Source organism: Leuciscus leuciscus (genome assembly GCF_965113295.1).
Source record: "Leuciscus leuciscus genome assembly, chromosome: 25".
NCBI lineage: Eukaryota > Metazoa > Chordata > Actinopteri > Cypriniformes > Leuciscidae > Leuciscus > Leuciscus leuciscus.
In genome coordinates this window covers 796,980-820,708 of record NC_138724.1, presented here as the reverse complement: position 1 = coordinate 820,708, position 23,729 = coordinate 796,980, and the positions used below count along the sequence as shown (strand labels likewise).

Genomic DNA, 23,729 nt, shown 5'->3' with positions numbered 1-23,729 from the left:
TGAGAGCAGTGGATCATGGGTCTGAATGAGAGCAGTGGATCATGGGTCTGAATGAGAGCAGTGGATCGTGGGGTCTGAATGAGAGCAGTGGATCATGGGTCTGAATGAGAGCAGTGGATCATGGGGTCTGAATGGGAGCAGTGGATCATGGGTCTGAATGAGAGCAGTGGATCATGGGTCTGAATGAGAGCAGTGGATCGTGGGGTCTGAATGAGAGCAGTGGATCATGGGTCTGAATGAGAGCAGTGGATCATGGGTCTGAATGAGAGCAGTGGATCATGGGGTCTGAATGGGAGCAGTGGATCATGGGGTCTGAATGGGAGCAGTGGATCATGGGTCTGAATGAGAGCAGTGGATCGTGGGGTCTGAATGAGAGCAGTGGATCATGGGGTCTGAATGAGAGCAGTGGATCATGGGTCTGAATGAGAGCAGTGGATCGTGGGGTCTGAATGGGAGCAGTGGATCATGGGTCTGAATGAGAGCAGTGGATCATGGGGTCTGAATGAGAGCAGTGGATCATGGGGTCTGAATGAGAGCAGTGGATCATGGGTCTGAATGAGAGCAGTGGATCGTGGGGTCTGAATGAGAGCAGTGGATCATGGGTCTGAATGAGAGCAGTGGATCATGGGTCTGAATGAGAGCAGTGGATCGTGGGGTCTGAATGAGAGCAGTGGATCATGGGGTCTGAATGAGAGCAGTGGATCATGGGTCTGAATGAGAGCAGTGGATCGTGGGGTCTGAATGAGAGCAGTGGATCGTGGGGTCTGAATGAGAGCAGTGGATCGTGGGGTCTGAATGAGAGCAGTGGATCGCGGGGTCTGAATGAGAGCAGTGGATCGCGGGGTCTGAATGAGAGCAGTGGATCGTGGGGTCTGAATGAGAGCAGTGGATCATGGGTCTGAATGAGAGCAGTGGATCGTGGGGTCTGAATGAGAGCAGTGGATCATGGGTCTGAATGAGAGCAGTGGATCGTGGGGTCTGAATGAGAGCAGTGGATCATGGGTCTGAATGAGAGCAGTGGATCGTGGGTCTGAATGAGAGCAGTGGATCATGGGTCTGAATGAGAGCAGTGGATCATGGGTCTGAATGAGAGCAGTGGATCGTGGGGTCTGAATGAGAGCAGTGGATCGTGGGGTCTGAATGGGACTGATGAGCGTATGAGCGTATGAGTGTATGAGCGTATACAGTCTTCAGATTCAGCACTGACTCACCCACGCTTTGTTTAGTTTTCATTATTTGCTGTTTGGTCCTGTCATTGGCGACTGAGCACATGCACTCATGAGCAAATAACAGTGAGGAAGTGTTTATACTGGTGATTAGTAATGATGGATGCAGTGGTTATGTAACACTGGGAGTGAGCCGGCACCTGATGAACACACACTGGGACAGCAGGGCTCACTTGTGGCCGTCAGACCTGGGGATTTATTACACTTATACCGCAGTTACCACGCACACACTTATATAATGGTAATCTTAAAACTATTTTCACATTGTACTTTATGCCACTGTTTAAGCATCCTGATTAGAAACAAACCTGCTGTGGAGTTATACACGATTCATTAATCAACACCCTGGGATTGTCTGTCAGCCAATCAAAATCAAGAATTCACTCTAAGAATACTCCATTGTTCAGCGAAGCCCTGTTCATCTCTATTGTCTCTTGTTTATCTGGTTTATCATCTATTCTTTCTCTCTGTCCCTGGTGGAAAAACATATGCTAAGTATACTTGCAGCCAGACTAATTCAGTATTCTTCAAGAGTGTTAATGATTAGTTAACTTGAAGTGTAATTTTGTACAAAGTATATTTTAGTTGTAATTAAATTGTAGTAAAGCATAACTTTAAATGTATTTAGTGTACTTCTGTGTGCTAAATTGGAACAACTTCAAGTATACTTACTATACTTTAAGTATATATGCCTGTGTCGGGACTAATTACATGCTTGATTAGTGATATTAAAAGTGTACTTTATTTGTGTTACAAGTACATTACAAATTCATTGCGAGTGTCGAAAACATACAATCAGTATACCATAAGTGTATTATATATGAGTAAAACGTATATGCTCAGTAATACCTTTGACTTATTCCAAATACTACAAATTGCACACTTCAATAACAAATGCACATTAATGAACAAATATTACTTAGCTATACATTGCATACACTTCATTTAAATATATACTTCAATAACAAATGCACATTAATAAACAAATATTACTTAGCTATACATTGCATACACTTTATTTAAATATATTTTAAATGGGCTTTCAATGCATTTATGCATAATATGCTTTAGTACTTTCTGAAAGCAATTTATGTCCAAGTAATGAAGTGAATTCCAAGCATGAAGAATAACTCTAAATTACTCTAATATTTAACTTAAAATATACTACAACTTCAGGATATTTAATAATGTATTTTGAAAGTATACTTTCAATGCATTGTTACAATGATCATTTTCAACACATAGTTAAAAATAAACCCAAAATATTTTTTTAAATTGCAATTGCAAATAAATACACTTTTAAAAAAAAGAAAAGAAATAAACAGAATTTTCACTTCATAAAATATATTTGTAGAAAATATACTAAAGTACAATTATTTTAAAGTGTGTTAAAAGTTGTATTGTGAAAATAGGTAAAAGCATGATGCTAATATACTTTAAATATATTTAAAGATAGAAAAAAAAATTTTGTATATTTGCAATGTACTATTGATAAAAAGGAATATATTTCAAATACAATAAAGTATACTTTTTTCCACTAGGGGTGTTTCATCCTTTAAGAAATTTCAGACAGTTTTAACTTACATTATTACATCAACATTATTACCTTAACCTCCCGCATGATTGCACGACATGTTTCCGACAAGTTTTTTGCTCCAGATTTTTTATGTTGTTGGGCCTAGCATTTTAGCTATAATAAATAAGTCCTTTCTCACGGGGGTTGTTCCTAAATACCTAAAACATGCAACCGTAAAAAAAAAAAAAATTAATCTTGGCCCTAACCATACTTTCCAATTATAGACCAAATTTATCTTTTATTTCTAAAATCTTAGAGAAAGTTGTATTGGAAAAACATCAGTCATTTGGAGTTAAATAGTGTTTTTGAAGAATCCCAATCTGGGTTTAGAACATATCACAGTCCCGAGTCAGCTTTATGGACTGTTATTTTATACTGTACTGATTTATTAAAAGATTTTTTAAAGACTCTTACTCTTAGATTTAAGTGCTGCCTTTGATACAGTGGACCACAAAATTATGATCTCACGACTAGAACAGTGTGTGGGTACTGAATGATGCACTCTAGTTTGAGTCCTATCTGAATGCTAGAACGTCTTCTGTTTGTCTTGACTGGTTCTCTTCTTCTGATTCTGCTTTGGGTTATGAAGTCCCTCAGGGCTCCGTTCTGGGCCCTGCTCTGTTCTCGTTGTAGGTGCTCCCTTTGGGGACTATCCCTAACCCTAACCCCAACCTTAACCCTAACCCCAACCCACATTTATTTGCCCCTAAAGAAAAGATACAAAAAAGCTAAGCTCTTTATCAGCATGCTTGTCTGATATTAAGTCCTGGTTTTCCTTACATCTAAACGAGAGCAAAACTGAGGTCTTTGGTTTTGGGCCCTCAGGGGTCCCTGCTACTCCTGATAGCCACCTGGGAGATTTGGTCCCCTATGTAAAACACTCTGTGAAAAACTTGGGTGTTATTTTTGACTCTGCTCTTAAATTTGATAAACCGATAAATGCTGTAGTTAAATCTAGTTTTTTCCAATTAAGATTATAATCTAAGACTAAGAGTTTCTTAGCATTTGCAGAGTTTGAGAGAGTGATCCTTTCGTTCATCTCATCTAGACTTGACTATTGTAATTCTCTTTATATTGGAATGAGTCAATCCAATATTAGTGGTCTTCAGATGTTCAGAGAAAACATTTTTTCTGAGAGAGAAAACACTCTGTCAGCTCTGGGATTCGCTTTGAGGTCGGTGAGTGAAATGTGAAACACAATAAATATCTTCACTATGTGAGGAAGTATCATCTTGTTTAATGCTGTAAGTTTATTTGTAATGCACATCTTTAAGGTGATTTACAAACAATCATGTCAAAATCGAGATAATTCAATGAAATAAAATAAAAATGATTTAGCCCTAATAAGCTTTTTGGTCATTTTTGACCGATTTGAATGGTTTAAAAATTATATATAATAGCAAACTCTGAGAAATTGTTAAAATAATCTCTAAATAACTATCCAAATGTATATTTTCTAGTCATAACATCTAAAATTCTTGTGCTATCATGAAGTCATGTTATTTTTATTCCTGGCCAAAATACATTCTCATATTTTCTTTATCTTTCAACTTACGGAAGTGTAGATTTTTACTGGAGTGAATGTACAAAATGTTGCATATTGTTTATACAAATGATGGTGAAATAGAGAAATGTACACAAAAATAAGATCTAAATGGCCTAAAATCCTCCAAGAGCATAATTTCAATGATCTGGGACTATGGATAATTTTCATAGGGAAATTCGTTTTATATCGTTTAATTAAAAGTAAAAGGTTACTCGCACTGATCCCGACTAACAGCCAATGAGTGACCCGTTTCTGAAAAGTTTAAGAGGGTTAAAAGATTTCTGTCTCTAATGACTCAAAAAGTCTACCAGGGGTGCGTTTCCCGAAAGCATCGTTAGCCAACTATGGTCGCAAGTTCCGTCGTTATCAGCATAGTTCAACGAGTCGGTGTTTCCCGAAACCATCGTTCCAACGAACATTCGCAAACAGCATCGCAAACTTGTGTGGTTGGAGCGACAGATCTCCTGTGGTTAGAAGCAGAGTTTCTAGATTGCATGACGTGGACTAAATAAATCCGAATCTTGAGCAAAATAAGCAAGCTGACATTCAGTACGACCTGTGTCTTTTATTTAGAATACATACAAATGTCATTTACATCTTTGAGTTTTTCAAGAGATTTAAATCACCGTTTTTGAAGACTGCGCATGTGCGAACGTGCTCTACTAAGTAAGAACGAGCCTATGACCAAATCTGGAAATAAAGCAAAATAACTGAGAAAAATTTGAAATAGTCATCAGGTGCCATGTCTGTAATGTATATCAAAACATCTTGCATTAATTCGATCTCAAACAGTTTCATTAAAATAAGTTATTACTCCAACACGTGCGACAATATGGTTTTGGGAAACAGTCGTGACTAGCTAGTTGATTTCTTCAACGATGCATCGTACTATGGTAGTTAAGCAGCGAGTTACGTCGTTGTTCGGGAAACGCACCCCAGGTCTGTCAGCTACTGCGGTTAGTCCATAGAAGAAACTCTTCATTTCTGTGGAAGACCACCTGACATCTGTTCTGCATTCTGGATCTGGATGAGAGTGAGTGGACCTGGCATGTGCTGAACACCTGAGCGTGCTCCTCTAACTCCTCTACCTCCTCTAACTCCTCTACCTCGTCTAACTCCTCTACCTCGTCTAACTCCTCTACCTCCTCTACCTCCTCTAACTCCTCAACCTCCTCTAACTCCTCTAACTCCTCTACCTCGTCTAACTCCTCTACCTCCTCTACCTCCTCTACCTCCTCTAACTCCTCTACCTCGTCTACCTCCTCTAACTCCTCTACCTCGTCTAACTCCTCTACCTCGTCTAACTCCTCTAACTCCTCTAACTTCTCTACCTCCTCTACCTCCTACCTCCTCTAACTCCTCTACCTCCTCTACCTCGTCTACCTCCTCTACCTCGTCTAACTCCTCTACCTCGTCTAACTCCTCTAACTCCTCTACCTCCTCTAACTCCTCTAACTCCTCTAACTCCTCTACCTCCTCTAACTCCTCTAACTCCTCTAACTCCTCTAACTCCTCTACCTCCTCTAACTCCTCTACCTCGTCTAACTCCTCTACCTCCTCTAACTCCTCTACCTCCTCTAACTCCTCTACCTCCTCTAACTCCTCTACCTCGTCTAACTCTGCTTGTGTTTCTGAGAGTAATATGATGATAGCATCATTGATTTGGTGCGGCTACGATACATTAGAATAGCCTCAACAGATTCTGGAGTGCTTAAGTCTGCTGTATATCTATAGAAATGTACAGCTTTCATCACAAATATTATTTTGGATTGCAAATATTATTTGAGTGCAGAGACTCCACTGAATCTTCTTGAGACTCGATGTAAATCACACAGTGTATGCCCACCTTCAGTCATCACGATATCTAATCACTTGATTCCAGTGAAATTGGCTCTTATAGTGAAATGGTGAGATCATTTCCAGTGGCTCTTGACACGGCACTCGTTGAGCGCGGCTGGTCATGACATGCTTGACTCGTGTTCTTCAGGTTGTAGTGGTTTAATGAGAGCTCTCGAGGAACACACAGCACAGGGAGCGTTCAGTGGAAACTATCCTGTCTGAAGCAGAACTTCCGAGCTCTATAGCACGTGGAATATAGGCTTTGATTGCTTCTGTAATCTGACTAACTTTGTGGAATTACATGAGACTAACTTGTCATGACACTTTGATGCATTTCATACAAAGAAAGACACAAGCCAGATGCATGTCTGTTACTGAATGGTGAGGTGGTCTTCTGTGAGGTGTGTGTAGTCTTTGTGTAACAGTAATGTCCCGTAAAGGCAAAGCACAGTCACTAAACATTCTGTGAAAATTTAGCCTGAAATCTGTTCTCTTCTGTTCTGCGGCTGACAGGTTTGGCTCAACTATGTTCAGATTTACAGAAAATTGTTCTTGCTTAATTCATAAAGCTCTGAAGTTTTTTTTTTTTTTTTTTGTGGGAGTGGGAGAAACCTGTATTTCACTGAGTCACTGAGACGGCATTATTCATAGTCCCAGATCACAGATAGCCACTTCCAGCACGGGGTAAAGCTCAGCCCACCCCGCTGGATGCCATTAAACGCATCAGGAGAGAGGACAGGCTTCCATGGTTAGCAGGTTGTGGAAATTGAATAATGTAAATGGGATACATCAATAAATAGCAGGAATGAGCACTAAAGCTTACTGAGTCACTGGTGGCGTTCTGCCAGTAATCAGAAGATAAGGCATATTCTTTTGGCAAAGTAATACAATTACTATAGAGGAAAGGACAGGACGAGAATAGAAGCTCTTCAATTTAGATCAGTGGTGGGAGATGAAGCGCTGGACCGCAGTAACATCACTGAAACCACACGCCACTCACGGCTACATCTGCATCTACACAACACACACACAGCTAACACACACGTCACTCACGGCTACATCTGCATCTACACAACAACACACAGCTAACACACACGTCACTCACGGCTACATCTGCATCTACACAACAACACACAGCTAACACACACGTCACTCACGGCTACATCTGCATCTACACAACAACACAGCTAACACACACGTCACTCACGGCTACATCTGCATCTACACAACACACACACAGCTAACACACACGTCACTCACGGCTACATCTGCATCTACACAACACACACAGCTAACACACACACGCCACTCACGGCTACATCTGCATCTACACAACAACACACAGCTAACACACACGTCACTCACGGCTACATCTGCATCTACACAACACACACACAGCTAACACACACGTCACTCACGGCTACATCTGCATCTACACAACACACACAGCTAACACACACACGCCACTCACGGCTACATCTGCATCTACACAACAACACACAGCTAACACACACGCCACTCACGGCTACATCTGCATCTACACAACACACACACAGCTAACACACACGTCACTCACGGCTACATCTGCATCTACACAACACACACAGCTAACACACACGCCACTCATGGCTACATCTGCATCTACACAACACACACACAGCTAACACACACGTCACTCACGGCTACATCTGCATCTACACAACACACACAGCTAACACACACGCCACTCACGGCTACATCTGCATCTACACAACAACACACAGCTAACACACACGTCACTCACGGCTACATCTGCATCTACACAACACACACACAGCTAACACACACGTCACTCACGGCTACATCTGCATCTACACAACACACACACAGCTAACACACACGTCACTCACGGCTACATCTGCATCTACACAACACACACAGCTAACACACACGCCACTCACGGCTACATCTGCATCTACACAACACACACACAGCTAACACACACGTCACTCACGGCTACATCTGCATCTACACAACAACACACAGCTAACACACACGTCACTCACGGCTACATCTGCATCTACACAACAACACAGCTAACACACACGTCACTCACGGCTACATCTGCATCTACACAACACACACACAGCTAACACACACACGTCACTCACGGCTACATCTGCATCTACACAACACACACAGCTAACACACACACGCCACTCACGGCTACATCTGCATCTACACAACACACACAGCTAACACACACGTCACTCACGGCTACATCTGCATCTACACAACAACACACAGCTAACACACACGTCACTCACGGCTACATCTGCATCTACACAACAACACAGCTAACACACACGTCACTCACGGCTACATCTGCATCTACACAACAACACACAGCTAACACACACGTCACTCACGGCTACATCTGCATCTACACAACAACACAGCTAACACACACGTCACTCACGGCTACATCTGCATCTACACAACACACACACAGCTAACACACACGTCACTCACGGCTACATCTGCATCTACACAACACACACAGCTAACACACACGCCACTCACGGCTACATCTGCATCTACACAACACACACAGCTAACACACACGTCACTCACGGCTACATCTGCATCTACACAACACACACAGCTAACACACACACGCCACTCACGGCTACATCTGCATCTACACAACACACACAGCTAACACACACGTCACTCACGGCTACATCTGCATCTACACAACAACACACAGCTAACACACACGTCACTCACGGCTACATCTGCATCTACACAACAACACAGCTAACACACACGTCACTCACGGCTACATCTGCATCTACACAACAACACACAGCTAACACACACGTCACTCACGGCTACATCTGCATCTACACAACAACACAGCTAACACACACGTCACTCACGGCTACATCTGCATCTACACAACACACACACAGCTAACACACACGTCACTCACGGCTACATCTGCATCTACACAACACACACAGCTAACACACACGCCACTCACGGCTACATCTGCATCTACACAACACACACAGCTAACACACACGTCACTCACGGCTACATCTGCATCTACACAACACACACACAGCTAACACACACGTCACTCACGGCTACATCTGCATCTACACAACACACACAGCTAACACACACGCCACTCACGGCTACATCTGCATCTACACAACACACACAGCTAACACACACACGCCACTCACGGCTACATCTGCATCTACACAACACACACAGCTAACACACACGTCACTCACGGCTACATCTGCATCTACACAACAACACACAGCTAACACACACGCCACTCACGGCTACATCTGCATCTACACAACACACACAGCTAACACACACGTCACTCACGGCTACATCTGCATCTACACAACACACACAGCTAACACACACGTCACTCACGGCTACATCTGCATCTACACAACAACACACAGCTAACACACACGTCACTCACGGCTACATCTGCATCTACACAACACACACAGCTAACACACACGCCACTCACGGCTACATCTGCATCTACACAACACACACAGCTAACACACACGTCACTCACGGCTACATCTGCATCTACACAACACACACACAGCTAACACACACGTCACTCACGGCTACATCTGCATCTACACAACACACACACAGCTAACACACACGTCACTCATGGCTACATCTGCATCTACACAACACACACACAGCTAACACACACGTCACTCACGGCTACATCTGCATCTACGCAACACACACACAGCTAACACACACGTCACTCACGGCTACATCTGCATCTACGCAACACACACACAGCTAACACACACGCCACTCACAGCTACATCTGCATCTACACAACACACACAGCTAACACACACGTCACTCACGGCTACATCTGCATCTACACAACACACACACAGCTAACACACACGTCACTCACGGCTACATCTGCATCTACACAACACACACAGCTAACACACACGCCACTCACGGCTACATCTGCATCTACACAACACACACACAGCTAACACACACGTCACTCACGGCTACATCTGCATCTACACAACACACACACAGCTAACACACACGTCACTCACGGCTACATCTGCATCTACACAACACACACAGCTAACACACACGCCACTCACGGCTACATCTGCATCTACACAACACACACACAGCTAACACACACGGCACTCACGGCTACATCTGCATCTACACAACACACACACAGCTAACACACACGCCACTCACGGCTACATCTGCATCTACACAACACACACAGCTAACACACACGCCACTCACGGCTACATCTGCATCTACACAACAACACACAGCTAACACACACGCCACTCACGGCTACATCTGCATCTACACAACACACACACAGCAGACCTGCTCTTCTGCAGTCATCAAGCTAACACACACGGAGTAACACAAGACTACAAACTGTGCCCAGCTCCACAAATACAACACAAATCAAGAGAAATCACAGAGAAATAGAATGAGATTCAAAAATATATGTTAGGATATTATGAACAAATATATTTTTTATGTTGCCTGACATTTGTTTGAGGATCCCAGCACATATCTCTGAGACTCTGGCGTTAGCACTGCTGCTACGGCTCGGATCCCAGCACATATCTCTGAGACTCTGGCGTTAGCACTGCTGCTACGGCTCGGTCCGGCTCACTCGCGGGGGTTTTTCACCGTACTGAACCGATACCTGCTACTTTTATTCAGTCCCACCTTCCCAGCGAGCCGTGGTGATACTGATCACTGATTGGTTTTGCAACGCGAGACACCAAACCTGTAGGTGTAAATAGTGAGCAACAGCCACCACAGTATTATTTGTTCGTACAACTTTTGTTAAACGACTTGCTTTAAACGACCGTCGCACGCAACTTGAAAAAAGAAATGGCAGCGCTACTATAATCAGTCTGTAATCAAACCCACTTTGAAGCTGGAGTAAACTGCAGTGGAAAAGCGACGTTGAGTCGTGCCACGCAGTGAAAAGGAGACACATGTCTACTCCAGCCAATCAGATAATGGTCACACTGCACTGACCAATCACAGCACATTCCAGCTTCATCCAATCACATTGAGCTTTACAATCAGGATGTGAACAGAGCCATAATTCACCAAACTCACATGTTATCCAGGCAGAGGCCAGTTACTTACTGATGATTTCATTCTTTCTCAATGGTTGACAGTATATCTCTCTTTTTATATAGTTATTGTGAGCTCTTTATGATGTGAATGTGTGTGTGTAGGTGTTGTGTTGAAGTGTTGTGAGCTCTTTATGATGTGAATGTGTGTGTGTAGGTGTTGTGTTGAAGTGTTGTGAGCTCTTTATGATGTGATTGTGTGTGTGTAGTAGATGTTGTGTTGAAGTGTTGTGAGCTCTTTATGATGTGAATGTGTGTGTGTAGGTGTTGTGTTGAAGTTTTGTGAGCTCTTTATGATGTGATTGTTGTGTTTGTAGGTGTTGTGTTGAAGTTTTGTGAGCTCTTTATGATGTGATTGTTGTGTGTAGGTGTTGTGTTGAAGTGTTGTGAGCTCTTTATGATGTGATTGTTGTGTTTGTAGGTGTTGTGCTGAAGTGTTGTGAGCTCTTTATGATGTGATTGTTGTGTTTGTAGGTGTTGTGCTGAAGTGTTGTGAGCTCTTTATGATGTGATTGTGTGTGTAGGTGTTGTGCTGAAGTTTTGTGAGCTCTTTATGATGTGATTGTGTGTGTGTAGGTGTTGTGCTGAAGTGTTGTGAGCTCTTTATGATGTGATTGTGTGTGTGTAGGTGTTGTGCTGAAGTTTTGTGAGCTCTTTATGATGTGATTGTTGTGTTTGTAGGTGTTGTGTTGAAGTGTTGTGAGCTCTTTATGATGTGATTGTTGTGTTTGTAGGTGTTGTGCTGAAGTTTTGTGAGCTCTTTATGATGTGATTGTGTGTGTGTAGGTGTTGTGCTGAAGTTTTGTGAGCTCTTTATGATGTGATTGTTGTGTTTGTAGGTGTTGTGTTGAAGTGTTGTGAGCTCTTTATGATGTGATTGTGTGTGTGTAGGTGTTGTGCTGAAGTTTTGTGAGCTCTTTATGATGTGATTGTGTGTGTGTAGGTGTTGTGCTGAGGTGTTGTGAGCTCTTTATGATGTGATTGTTGTGTTTGTAGGTGTTGTGTTGAAGTTTTGTGAGCTCTTTATGATGTGATTGTTGTGTTTGTAGGTGTTGTGCTGAAGTGTTGTGAGCTCTTTATGATGTGATTGTTGTGTGTGTAGGTGTTGTGCTGAAGTGTTGTGAGCTCTTTATGATGTGAATGTGTGTTTGTAGGTGTTGTGTTGAAGTGTTGTGAGCTCTTTATGATGTGATTGGTGTGTGTAGGTGTTGTGCTGAAGTTTTGTGAGCTCTTTATGATGTGATTGTTGTGTTTGTAGGTGTTGTGTTGAAGTGTTGTGAGCTCTTTATGATGTGATTGGTGTGTTTGTAGGTGTTGTGTTGAAGTGTTGTGAGCTCTTTATGATGTGATTGTTGTGTTTGTAGGTGTTGTGTTGAAGTGTTGTGAGCTCTTTATGATGTGATTGTTGTGTGTAGGTGTTGTGCTGAAGTTTTGTGAGCTCTTTATGATGTGATTGTTGTGTTTGTAGGTGTTGTGTTGAAGTGTTGTGAGCTCTTTATGATGTGATTGGTGTGTTTGTAGGTGTTGTGTTGAAGTGTTGTGAGCTCTTTATGATGTGATTGTGTGTGTGTGTGTGTGTGTAGTAGGTGTTGTGTTGAAGTGTTGTGAGCTCTTTATGATGTGATTGTTGTGTGTAGGTGTTGTGCTGAAGTTTTGTGAGCTCTTTATGATGTGATTGTTGTGTTTGTAGGTGTTGTGTTGAAGTGTTGTGAGCTCTTTATGATGTGATTGGTGTGTTTGTAGGTGTTGTGTTGAAGTGTTGTGGGCTCTTTATGATGTGATTGGTGTGTTTGTAGGTGTTGTGTTGAAGTGTTGTGAGCTCTTTATGATGTGATTGGTGTGTTTGTAGGTGTTGTGCTGAAGTGTTGTGAGCTCTTTATGATGTGATTGTGTGTGTGTAGGTGTTGTGCTGAAGTGTTGTGAGCTCTTTATGATGTGATTGTTGTGTTTGTAGGTGTTGTGCTGAAGTGTTGTGAGCTCTTTATGATGTGATTGTGTGTGTGTAGGTGTTGTGCTGAAGTGTTGTGAGCTCTTTATGATGTGATTGTTGTGTTTGTAGGTGTTGTGCTGAAGTGTTGTGAGCTCTTTATGATGTGATTGTTGTGTTTGTAGGTGTTGTGCTGAAGTTTTGTGAGCTCTTTTTGATGTGTAGGTGTTGTGCTGAAGTGTTGTGAGCTCTTTATGATGTGATTGTTGTGTTTGTAGGTGTTGTGTTGAAGTGTTGTGAGCTCTTTATGATGTGATTGGTGTGTTTGTAGGTGTTGTGCTGAAGTGTTGTGAGCTCTTTATGATGTGAATGTGTGTTTGTAGGTGTTGTGTTGAAGTTTTGTGAGCTCTTTATATGTGATTGTTGTGTTGAAGTTTTGTGAGCTCTTTATGATGTGATTGTGTGTCTGTAGTAGATGTTGTGTTGAAGTTTTGTGAGCTCTTTATGATGTGATTGTTGTGTTTGTAGGTGTTGTGTTGAAGTGAGGAGGACACCGTGAGAATGGCTACGCCGCTGACTTCCAGACAGAGCAGCTACTCCTCAATCTCTGGAAAGATGTAAGTGACATTCATGCCTTATCAACCCATTTATCGTTCTCTTTTAGAAATTAAAAGAAAATAAGCATAACACTTTATAATAACTTTCATTAATAAAATCATTAACTAACATTACATAATGCTTAACTGATCATTGGTCAATATATATTCACATAGTTAGAAATATGAGATAATGTGTTTAATGAACTTATCAAACATTACATAATATTTAGCAGATCATTATTTAATGTAAATTAAAATGCTTACAAATGTCATTAAACTTTAAATTCATATGATCAAGCACTTTTTATAAAATCTACAAATGATTTTGACAGATGTTTTACAGTGACTAAAAGCTTAATTAATAATAGCATATAATGCTGAACGGATCTTTAGTTAATATATATTCAAGGCAAACGGATAGCAACACACACTGAACATAGACAACACCGGACACTGGACTGAAACAGAACTGAACATACAGTATATACAGGTGTTAATGATGGCGACTGATGAGTGCACAGCTGAATGTGATTAGTGTCCGTGACAACAAATGAGTGACGAAGGCAGGTGATGATGGATCATAACGAGTCCAAACTAACGTGAATTTGACAGAACGCCCCATCCCGGTAGGCGCCACCCTGGCGAAGGGGTGGCACAGACAGGCAGATGAAGAGGATGAGGAGCTGGCGAAGGGATGGCACAGACAGGCAGATGAAGAGGATGAGGAGCTGGCGAAGGGATGGCACAGACAGGCAGATGAAGAGGATGAGGGGTTGGCGAAGGGGTGGCACAGACAGGCAGATGAAGAGGATGAGGAGCTGGCGAAGGGGTGGCACAGACAGGCAGATGAAGAGGATGAGGAGCTGGCGAAGGGATGGCACAGACAGGCAGATGAAGAGGATGAGGGGTTGGCGAAGGGGTGGCACAGACAGGCAGATGAAGAGGATGAGGGGATGGCGAAGGGGTGGCACAGACAGGCAGATGAAGAGGGTGAGGGGCTGGCGAAGGGGTGGCACAGACAGGCAGATGAAGAGGATGAGGGGCTGGCGAAGGCGTGGCACAGACAGGCAGATGAAGAGGATGAGGGGCTGGCGAAGGGGTGGCACAGACAGGCAGATGAAGAGGATGAGGGGCTGGCGAAGGGGTGGCACAGACAGGCAGATGAAGAGGATGAGGGGCTGGTGAAGGGGTGGCACAGACAGGCAGATGAAGAGGATGAGGGGCTGGCGAAGGGGTGGCACAGACAGGCAGATGAAGAGGATGAGGGGCTGGCGAAGGGGTAGCACAGACAGGCAGATGAAGAGGATGAGGGGCTGACGAAGGGGTGGCACAGACAGGCAGATGAAGAGGATGAGGGGCTGGCGAAGGGGTAGCACAGACAGGCAGATGAAGAGGATGAGGGGCTGGCGAATGTGTGGCACAGACAGGCAGATGAAGAGGATGAGGGGCTGGCGAAGGTGGACGGACGGTTCTGGGGTGGACGGACGAAGAACAACAAAGTCCAGGGTGGTAATGAAGTTTGAGTGAGCCAAGGGGTGGCCTTGAGCAGGGGATGATGGCTGTTCATCCAGGCCACAGCCAGAGTGGTGCCCCACAGCGGCGTTGACGGAGGGAAGAGCCATGGAGGAATACTGGTGAGGGCCGCCATGGGGCTGACCGGAGACGATGACGGCGAGGATGGAGCCCACTGCGCAGCCGATGAGCCGAGGTGGTGGAGATCCTGGAGGCCACGACAAAGCCGCAGACCTCCCGAGAGCGAGGTGGAGATCCGGAGGTCTGAGGGTGAGTTGGACGGTGGAGCCGACGTGCCGAGGGAGTCCGGTAAGATCGCATGGCCGATGGTCCACGCCGAGGTCGAGGGTGGAAGGAGCGCATGTTCGGGAGCCAGGGCGACAGGTCGAGGCAGAGCGTAGCGTAGCTCCTCATGCCCAGGAGAAGATGGCTACCGACAGGCCCGAGGTGGTACCACGCTACTGAGGCAGAGGGGGTGCTGAGGGACTGAAGGGTGATGGAGATGACTGAGTGGCACAGATGGCTGGAGACTGGGAGAGAGACTGAAGGCCAATGCAGAACCCCCCCCCAAAAAAAATTAAGTATTCGGGATAGTTGGGAGAGGTGGTGGGAGAGGGAGGCTGGGCGGGGCTAGCGAGACAGGTAGAGGACTGATAGGTTTAGAACTGACAGGGGCTGGACAAATCTCCTCTCCAAACTCAAAATCAAGAAGTGTCCTTGCCACAAACGCGCACTCAGTAGCGGGGAGGTTGGCGGGGCTCACTTCCGAATCCTCGAAGTCCACCAGCACTCCCTCTGCGATGGATGGCTCATCCGGCTCACACACCTGGTCAGGCGCACGCTGCTCGGGCTCTGTGGCGGTGTGGTCCTCGGTCGCTCTTGTGGGTGCAGGTTCATTCATCGCAGCGGTCTCCGTCGCACTACCTGTGGTGGGCTCAGGTCAACGATCCTCGCCGTCTGGGTGGTTCTGGCTGGGCACTGGGATGGGGAGTGAGGCTGATGGCATCCTCGCGGGCATGAACGCGGGATCCGCAGGACGCCAGCACCCACTCCACATATGACGCGAAGCTCCCTTGAGGAACCTCCTCGGATAACTCCTTGAGTCCGACATCCAGGAACGTGCACAGGCAGTTATCCGGGAAGGTGGTCTGATGGTCCATGGTGCAAGCAGGGGTGAAAACAGAACAAACACACTGAACACAAAAACAGAAAAAAAATGAAAATTCAACAAACGTGTTCAACTTGTTTGATCCGGTATTCTGTCACAGGTGGTTGCTGGCAGACGGATACGATTCAATTCAAAAGGTTTATTCTCCAAAGATCCTACAGGAAGGCAAACGGATATCAACACACACTGAACATAGACAATACTGGACACTGGACTGAAACAGAACTGAACATATATACAGGTGTTAATGATGGTGATCATTGCCGTGATATTTACTTACTTACTTACTTGTTCAGATGACATCTTCCGGTGAAAATTCTTATGTTGGTCATTCTTCCAAAAAGTAGAATCTGTGATTACGAACGCCAGGATCCACACCGGCGGCGACTGACAGCCACACATTCTCCTCAAAACACTGGATTCATCCGCGCTGTGCCGTGCCGAGGCACAACCCACGTAAAGTTGATAATTCCGTGAATAACTGCAATTGCAGATTTCTAACAGAGATGGCGACAAAGAGGAAAAACTACGGACTGCAGCTTTAACTAATATTCACTTATGAACCTTATTGTAAAGTTTTACAGATTAATTGATTGATTTGAGTGCCCTTTTTTCCAATAAAGTTTGAGGCGGGGCCAATCTTAAAGGGATAGTTCACCAAAAAATGAATATTCTATCAATAATTACTCTCCCTCAGGTCATTCCAAACCCATAAGACCTTCGTTCATCTTCAGAACAGAGACATTGTAAGACAGAAATAATGATACTGTGTGTTTGAAAACTGATAGAGAAGCATCGGCTGAAGCCAGCAGATAATATGAGCAATAAACAATAATAAACAATCACCAAAGTCAAATATCACAACCAACCATAGAATATTCAGCTGCATTTATTTATTATGTACTTTTTATTGTGCTATGATTGTGCACTGAATTCACTCTCGTAGGCCATTGAGTGAATAGATGATAGAAATCAATTTAGTTTCCCTAAATTCTTCCCTAAATGTATTACTGGAACGCTGTCCTGCATCTTCAGTCATTAGGGTTTTATGTTTAGTTCTGGATATGCCAAGAGGAACCCAAGCACCAGAAGCATCATTATCATGAGTGTACATTCAGGCATGTAGATATTAATATATACTGATGTGTGTGTGAATGAAGCGAAGCCCTTGTGTTTTGCAGCTGGTCGCTCCAGCAGACAGCAGGTGGAGGAGTGTGTGTGTGTGTGTGTGTGTGTGTGTGTGTTGTGCTGCTCACTCATGTTTGCCTCCTCCCCCGATGAACAATTATCATTGCACACGCCAACGGTTCACACAGGTGCTTGTCTGAGCTCCACTGGATCCTCCATTTGTTCACACACTCAAACACACACACACACACACACACACACACACACACACACACACACACACACACACTTACCTGCGATAGAACAACAGACTCCATTTCATCTGTGATGTCACTCAAAAACAGGCCAGAAACCTCAGAATATGATCATGTCAACATGTTAATGCCGGAAACGCCAGAATAACTTCATGAATAATCCAGGAGCTTCATCTGACAGCTCGTCCTGAAGCATCTTCCGTTTGACCACGACTGAAGAACTTGACATGAAGATTCAGGCGCTCCTCCATATGCATCGTCTCTGAGAAGAAAATGCCATTTTTATTCTATTTCAAATGATGAATGCAGACGCGCTGTGTGTCAAGATCAGCTGAATAATTGATGTGTGTTGGGCAGGAGCGCAGGCTTTAATGGGCCAGGATGTGGAGGTTGTAGGTGTACTCTGACATCATGCTTGAGATAAAAATTACAGAAATGTTCAACTCAATGTATTTGTGTTGTTTTTCCACAATGCACATCTTCACAGAGAGTCGTGTCCCAACGCCTGCGGGAGGAAGACAAATAAAAGCCATGTTTAAAACCCCCGCTTTAAACTATATGACGTCAAAGACAGCGTGCAGAATCACAATCATGTGTGATTATCGAAGGTTTCGCGAGGACCTTTCCTGAACTCAGCAGATGATATCAGCATCAGACTGTGTTTACTCTAGAGGCTTCACCACTGAGTGTGTGTGTGTGTGTGTGTGTTTACTCTGATAATGACTGACTGTACGCAGGGCTTTCTGACCCGTCGATGGCTGCAAATGTAAATATTTGTGCTGGAGAGCAGCTTTTCCTCCACATTCATTCAGATAAACCCATTATCCTGATGATCCGTTCACAAGAGGCCTTTCTCGCAGAAATTGTTTTGATACTTTGTTGAAAATGGCCTGCTGTAATACACTGTAATAATGTAAGAGTCATTTTACACATTTCTTTACAGAAACAATAACAATTTGAGGTATAAAATAATGACACATAATAGATTTATTCAACTTCATTGTTTTAATTAGCGTAGCATGAACGTATAGACGTCACATGTGGAAATCTGCCGACTCTCAGAACACAATCATGTCTCTGCTATCGATGTAAACACACACCGCTTTAGCTCTTCAGTTTCGGCTTGTACACACAGTGCCGGAGAAATGTGTGTGTCGATGATGTGTTCCTGTTCCTCTCGCTCTGAGCCGTGACACTCATTACACCACAGTACCGTAGTGTAGGAGAAGAGCATAACCTGTGTGTGTGTGTGTGTGTGTGTGTGTGTGTTTGATCATCATCGCTGAACGTTCAACAGAACAACTCTATCAATTTAAAGTTTATGCTTCTTCCTACTCCTTTTCGGACATGTATAAGTTAATATTGTTTTGCTTTCTGTTTTGTTGGAGTTTTTTCATTAGCTTTTATTGCATTATTATTATTATTATTATTCTTTTACATGTTTGGGTTAGAGTTAAATAAAGCCATTCATTCATTCATTCATTCAGTGATTCATTCATTTATTAGACCCCAATAGTGAGAAAGAATAAAAGCATTAGCTTGTCTGTAATGGTAATATCGGGGTCTGGCTTTATGTGCATTATCTTTTGTTTCATTGTTAAGCCTACTATACATCGTATTTTACTATAGTATTTGTATATCTGTAATATTTAAGTGCTAGTAGCTTTTCCCCCCAAACACTCAAATTTACTGCACTTTTTTTCTGTACTATTATTTTTAATGATTATCTGTAAGTTTATCCCAGTAACCTCAGCCTGCGCTGACCTCAGCTCCTAATGAAGCACAATCAGGGGTGTAGTGGCCCAGATAGCTGGGGTTTCTGCTCTTATTGTGAGGTGATCATTACCATGGGCTGCTGTGTCCCCTGCGCTTCATTTAACTGGTCTTTTCATTTAACAGCTACTGGTGTCTGTCAATAATACATGCGAGTACACTGATTAAAATATACATGTACATCATTTAGCCAGATTCCTCTAGTCAAGAAGTTCTTCAGCCCAGATCAGTATTTGTGTAAATAGTAGGGCTTCCTAAACGCTACTCAGGCTCATTGGAAACACGAGTTTCTACCGACATTTATGCGAAACTCCACAAACATACCGATCACTGCCTTTCCAGCTGAAATTAAACACCAGCGACTTTTATTCCTTTTCACACAATCAATAAAGACTTATCTTCACGCATTTCCTTCCTGTGTTATGAGCTGTAAACGATGAGATTTTGAGGTTTGCATCTCATAAGTGTGTATTTCTGCTGTAGTAAAGTCTCTCTGCACTCGTGATGTGAAGCGCTGGAATTTGAGTCTCTGAAACACCAGAAAAGAGCTTAAAGACTTGTAGAAGCAGATCAAGTGGCACGGTTACTTCAGCATGTGTGTTTTATCTCACGTTTGCACTATCAGTTAGGTTTAGTGTAGGTGGTACGTTATTTTCAAAAGCGATAGAGCATTAATCTTTTAGTGCCACTCATTTCTGAACTGCCACGATACATACAACAACCAATGTTATAAAGAGTTGCCAGACACACTTTCAGAAGTGTCGCGAAATTAGCCACATAATGACTTTTTGCAGTTTCCGATGAGTCTGGGTTGCCTAAACCTAGTATATCTCCAAAGACTCCGGAGGAAATGTGCGTAGAGTCTGCTAGGGTATCTCTGAGCTATCTCTCGAGGCGTCCCGACTCCACTGATGGGCCCATCTGTAACTTCTGATTGTGGACCTTCGTATCTTGGCGAGTTTGAGCACAGTTTGAGACGATATTGAGATCTCTCTCCAAACTCTAGACGAGGTTTCTGCAAAACTCTCTCCATTTCATAACTCTGTTGTCTGTGAGAAAAAATTGAGCTATTAAAGAGATCTCAATTGTCATCTTTTTCCTTTTCTGTGGCTTACCAATTATTGTTCATAAGGCTATTCTAGCTTCCCTCATTACAGTGAATCTCTGAAAACAGAAATAGCTTTAATGACACCTCAACCCTGTGTGGCTAGTGTATTTTACAGAGTAGTTTCAAAGGCTCATGTCCGTGCAGAAATGTGTGTAATGCCCTGATGTGGTATGTGTCCCGTCAGCAGGTGTGATGAGATACTTGATACTTGTGATGAGTCCTCACTCAATGGCTGGTTGTCTAAGTGGTGTCCGCAAAATAATATAGACAATTATTTTCATACACAATTGGGAAAAGTTTTTGGGGCAGACCTGACCTGTTGAAAAGAGATGGTATTCATCCCTCCTGGGATGGTGCTGCTCTTCTCTCTAGTAATATGGCACATAGTCTTAGAGCTCAAACATGACAATCTGGGGCTCAGGTCAGGAAGCAGACAGACTGGCTAAACCGACCGTCTGCTAGCTGTCTCACGTCACCAAGGTCAGATAAATCCCATCACATAGAGACTCTTTCACCTAGCTATCATCATATAGAGACTGTGTCTGTTCCCCGAATTAGGACATACAAAAAACATCCAAACCCATCTACGGGTAAAATTTTTATTGATGTTAAAAAAATAAAAAACAGATATAATACAGATGACCAAATGATAAAGCTTGGGTTGCTGAATATTAGATCCCTTACTTCAAAAGCACTTATAATTTGTATTCAAATTCAAATTAACAAATGATATGATTTCAGATAATAACCTAGATGTGCTGTGTTTGACAGAAACCTGGCTAAAACCAAACGATTACATTACTTTAAATGAGTCCACCCCGCAAGATTACTGTTATAAACATGAACCTCGTCTGAAACGCAAATAAGGAGGAGGTGTTGCTGTAATTTATAGTAATATCTTCAGAATTACTGAGAAGTCTTGTTTTAAATATAATTATTTTGAAGTGTTGTTGCTAAATGTAGCAATATATAGTGTAAACGATAAACCGCTTTTGAGATTTGTGCTGGCTACTGTATACAGGCCACCAGGGCACCATACAGACTTTATCAAAGAATTTGCTGACTTTCTATCAGAGTTAGTACTGGCTGCAGATAAAGTATTAATTGTTGGTGATTTTAATATACATGTAGATAACGAAAAAGATGCATTGGGATTGGCATTTAAAGACATTCTAAACTCTATTGGAGTTAGACAACACGTGTCAGGACCTACTCATTGTCATAATCAAACTCTAGATCTCATATTATCACATGGAATAGATGTTGATTCCGTTGAAATTCTGCAGCAGAGCGATGACATCTCAGATCATTATCTAGTCTCATGTAAACTTAATTTAGCCAAGACTGCAAAGCCGACTCCGTGTTACAAATATGTTAGACCTATCACTCCTGCCACTAAAGATTGCTTTATTAATAATCTTCCTAATCAGTTTCATTATCTCAGCATCCCAGATAGCTTAGAAGGACTCGATATTGCGACAGAAACTTTTAACTCTCTCTTTTCCAGCACTTTAGACACAATTGCTCCATTGCGCTTAAAGAAGATTAAAGAAAATAGTCCAACGCCGTGGTACAACGAGCACACTCGGCCCTTAAGAGAGCAGCCAGAAACATGGAGCGCAACTGGAAGAAAACAAAACTAGAGGTATTTCGCATTTCATGGAAAGAGAGCTTGATTGCTTACAGAGAGACTTTAAAAGCTGCTAGATCTGCTTATTTTTCAACCCTATTAGAAGAAAATAAACAATCCTAGGTATTTATTTGAAACAGTGGCTAATTAATGAAAAATAAAGCTTCAAGCCCAGAAATTTCCAAGCAGCACAGCAGTAATGACAGTATGAACTTCTTCACTTATAAGATTGATAATATCAGGGACAAAATTATAACTATGCAACCGTCTACTACAGTATCACATCAGGCAGTGCATTGTAGTCTCCCTGAGGAAAAAGTCTCCCTGATTCATTCATTGCTATAGGAGAGGAAGAATTCGTTAAACTTGTTAAATCATCTAAATCGAAAACATGTATGTTAGACCCTATACCGACTGAAGACTATAAGCTACTGAAAGAGATGCTCCCAGAGGTCATAGATCCTCTTCTTACTATCATTAATTCATCTTTGTCATTAGGATACGTACCAAAAACCTTTAAGCTGGCTATGATTAAACCGCTTGTTAAAAAAACGCAACTTGATCGTACAGAATTAGTCAATTACAGGCCAATCTCGAATCTACCTTTTATGTCAAAGATATTAGAAAAAGCAGTATCTTCACAAATGTGTTCCTTTCTTGAAAGAAATTATATCTGGAGGATTTCCAGTCAGGATTTAGACCGTACCATAGTACCGAGACTGCTCTCATTAGAGTTACAAATGATTTGCTCTTATCATTCGATCATGGTAGTATCTCTCTATTAGTGTTACTCGATCTTAGTGCTGCATTTGACACCACTGACCACAACATTCTTTTTAATAGACTCAAATTATGTTGGCATTAGTGGAATTGCACTAGCATGGTTTAAATCATACTTATCTGACCGTTATCAGTTTGTAGCAGTAAATGAAGAGATGTCTTATCGATCACAAGTTCAGTATGGCGTACCACAAGGCTCAGTACTAGGACCGTTGCTGTTCATTCTGTACATGCTACCCTTAGGAGATATCATTAGGAAGCATGGCATTAGTTTTCACTGTTATGCTGATGATACTCAGCTCTATATTTCTTCACGCCCTGACGAAACTTGCCAATCTACAAAATTAACGGAATGCATAGCTGCTTTAAAAAATTGGATGACTAGTATTTCCTACTACTTAACTCTGAAAAAACAGAGATTCTAATTATTGGACAAAAAACGTCCTCATGTAATAATCTAGAATACTGTCTAAC

The 23,729-nt window shown here is 42.7% G+C and overlaps 1 protein-coding gene across 5 annotated transcripts in view; it reads left to right on the top strand.

Annotated features, from left to right (window-relative positions):
* Nucleotides 1–23,729, top strand: part of insc (INSC spindle orientation adaptor protein) — an 80,054-nt gene that overhangs the window by 19,778 nt on the left and 36,547 nt on the right. For all 5 annotated transcript variants that reach the window (XM_082159679.1, XM_082159677.1, XM_082159680.1 and 2 more), the window contains exon 2: nt 13,832–13,920. In XM_082159679.1, coding sequence (XP_082015805.1) covers nt 13,865–13,920 — 56 coding nt within the window. In that variant the 5' untranslated portion in view covers nt 13,832–13,864. The remainder of the gene's footprint in view (nt 1–13,831; nt 13,921–23,729) is intronic.